At 40.6% G+C, this 1,462-nt stretch overlaps 1 protein-coding gene across 1 annotated transcript in view; it reads right to left on the bottom strand.

Moving 5' to 3' along the window:
* Positions 1-1,091, bottom strand: part of LOC137984870 (nuclear pore complex protein Nup160-like) — a 46,536-nt gene extending 45,445 nt beyond the window's left edge. The window contains exon 1 of the mRNA XM_068832191.1: positions 875-1,091. Coding sequence (XP_068688292.1) covers positions 875-1,074 — 200 coding nt within the window. The 5' untranslated portion in view covers positions 1,075-1,091. The remainder of the gene's footprint in view (positions 1-874) is intronic.
* Between the last annotated feature and the right edge of the window lie 371 nt (positions 1,092-1,462).

Raw genomic sequence — 1,462 nt, 5'->3', positions numbered from 1 at the left:
TTAAATAAATAAAATAAAAACCTATCATACCCCTATCATATTAAATTTTTGTCAGTGCCTTTGAAAATAATTTCTTTCCAGATCTCATCAATTTGGTTATAGGGGGTTTGGATTACAAACAAAGTGGAACGTCCCTGGCTGAACCAGTTGTCAGTGAAAAGGAGCTCGGTGGTTCCAAAACACAGGCCAGGGTTTTCAATTGAACGACAAACCCAAAATACCTGTCACCGGTGTCGCTTGCAAGTGTTAAGGCTTTAAAAATAATTGTCACCATCAAGTAAATCAGTCTGTCAATCACTTGCAGTGCTGAAAATAGGGACCTTTAGATTGGAGAACGAGGATGACTACGAGAATGAGTTTTCCATACTGAGCATGCGCACTTCGCAAAAATGTCAACCTCCAAACTTTACGCACATATTCACTACGGAAAACTCGCACTCATAATTGTCCACCGAACTGAAGGTCTCTAGTAGCACAGCAACGGTTGTTAAGAATTCTAATGAAAACCCTACAGGTCAGTGTGCATGTACAGTACATGTCACTGTGCTACAGATAAATGAACAACACCAATAGTGTCTCCCTAGCCCTAATCACTCTACAAAAATGTTTTTCAGGTCTAGGGGAAACTTTGAGCTCAGTTGCTCATCACTAGACCAGAGTCTCCTAGTCTTGACCTGTGGAATGTGACCTGTGTTTTAGACCAGCCTTTTGGATCCGGAGATGTATGTGCTTGCTCTTGCTTCACCCCACTTAATTACTAGCAACTTCGAATGACATAGCTTCTCAGTAGGAAAAATTTCACCCGGTTTAATATGCAATACATCGTGTATGAACCAAAATAGAGGTACAAATTTAAAGCTTTGCAGCTACAAACCAGAATATGAAGCGATTACGAGTGAGAAATTCCAAGTTTCCACTCTCCCGATATGCATATCCGCCACCAACTTGCGGTTTAGCAAACTCTTCATCTTTTACTGTTGTCGTTAAAGTTGATCCTATTGTGAAGTCAATGATTTTCCCTTGTTTCTCATGGCTGTGAACTGAAACTTCTCGATAACTCCTTCCGTCCGCCATCTTATTTCCTTCTCCCGCCATGTGAGCGGACGTTAGGTTCCAGTCTTCTATTCTGCTTCTCGTCCCCAGAGCCGCCCAGCCCTCTGGGCCCGGTTGTTCGAAAGCCGATTAGCTTAATCCAGGATTAGCGTAAACTTTTGTTTCAAGTTTTTAACTTTTTGGTGAAAGTTTCTTTTGCTTATTTTTTTTTTTCAAGATTGACTTCTTCTAATGTAAAGTTTTGCCAGATATCAGCGTTGAACAGCATTTAGGAGTAGAGAAATTAACTCCTCGGTTAATTTTTAATCTGGGATTAGCGTTAATCGGCTTTTGAACAACCCAGCCCTGAACACTACAAACTAGGAAACTACTGTAGCAAATTTTAGCTGATTTTTAGCAAGTAGCACTG

The sequence above is a fragment of the Montipora foliosa genome, chromosome 14 (assembly GCF_036669935.1).
Source record: "Montipora foliosa isolate CH-2021 chromosome 14, ASM3666993v2, whole genome shotgun sequence".
Classification (NCBI taxonomy): domain Eukaryota; kingdom Metazoa; phylum Cnidaria; class Anthozoa; order Scleractinia; family Acroporidae; genus Montipora; species Montipora foliosa.
Note: the sequence above shows the minus strand (reverse complement) of the source record. Positions and strands in the feature narration are given on the sequence as shown.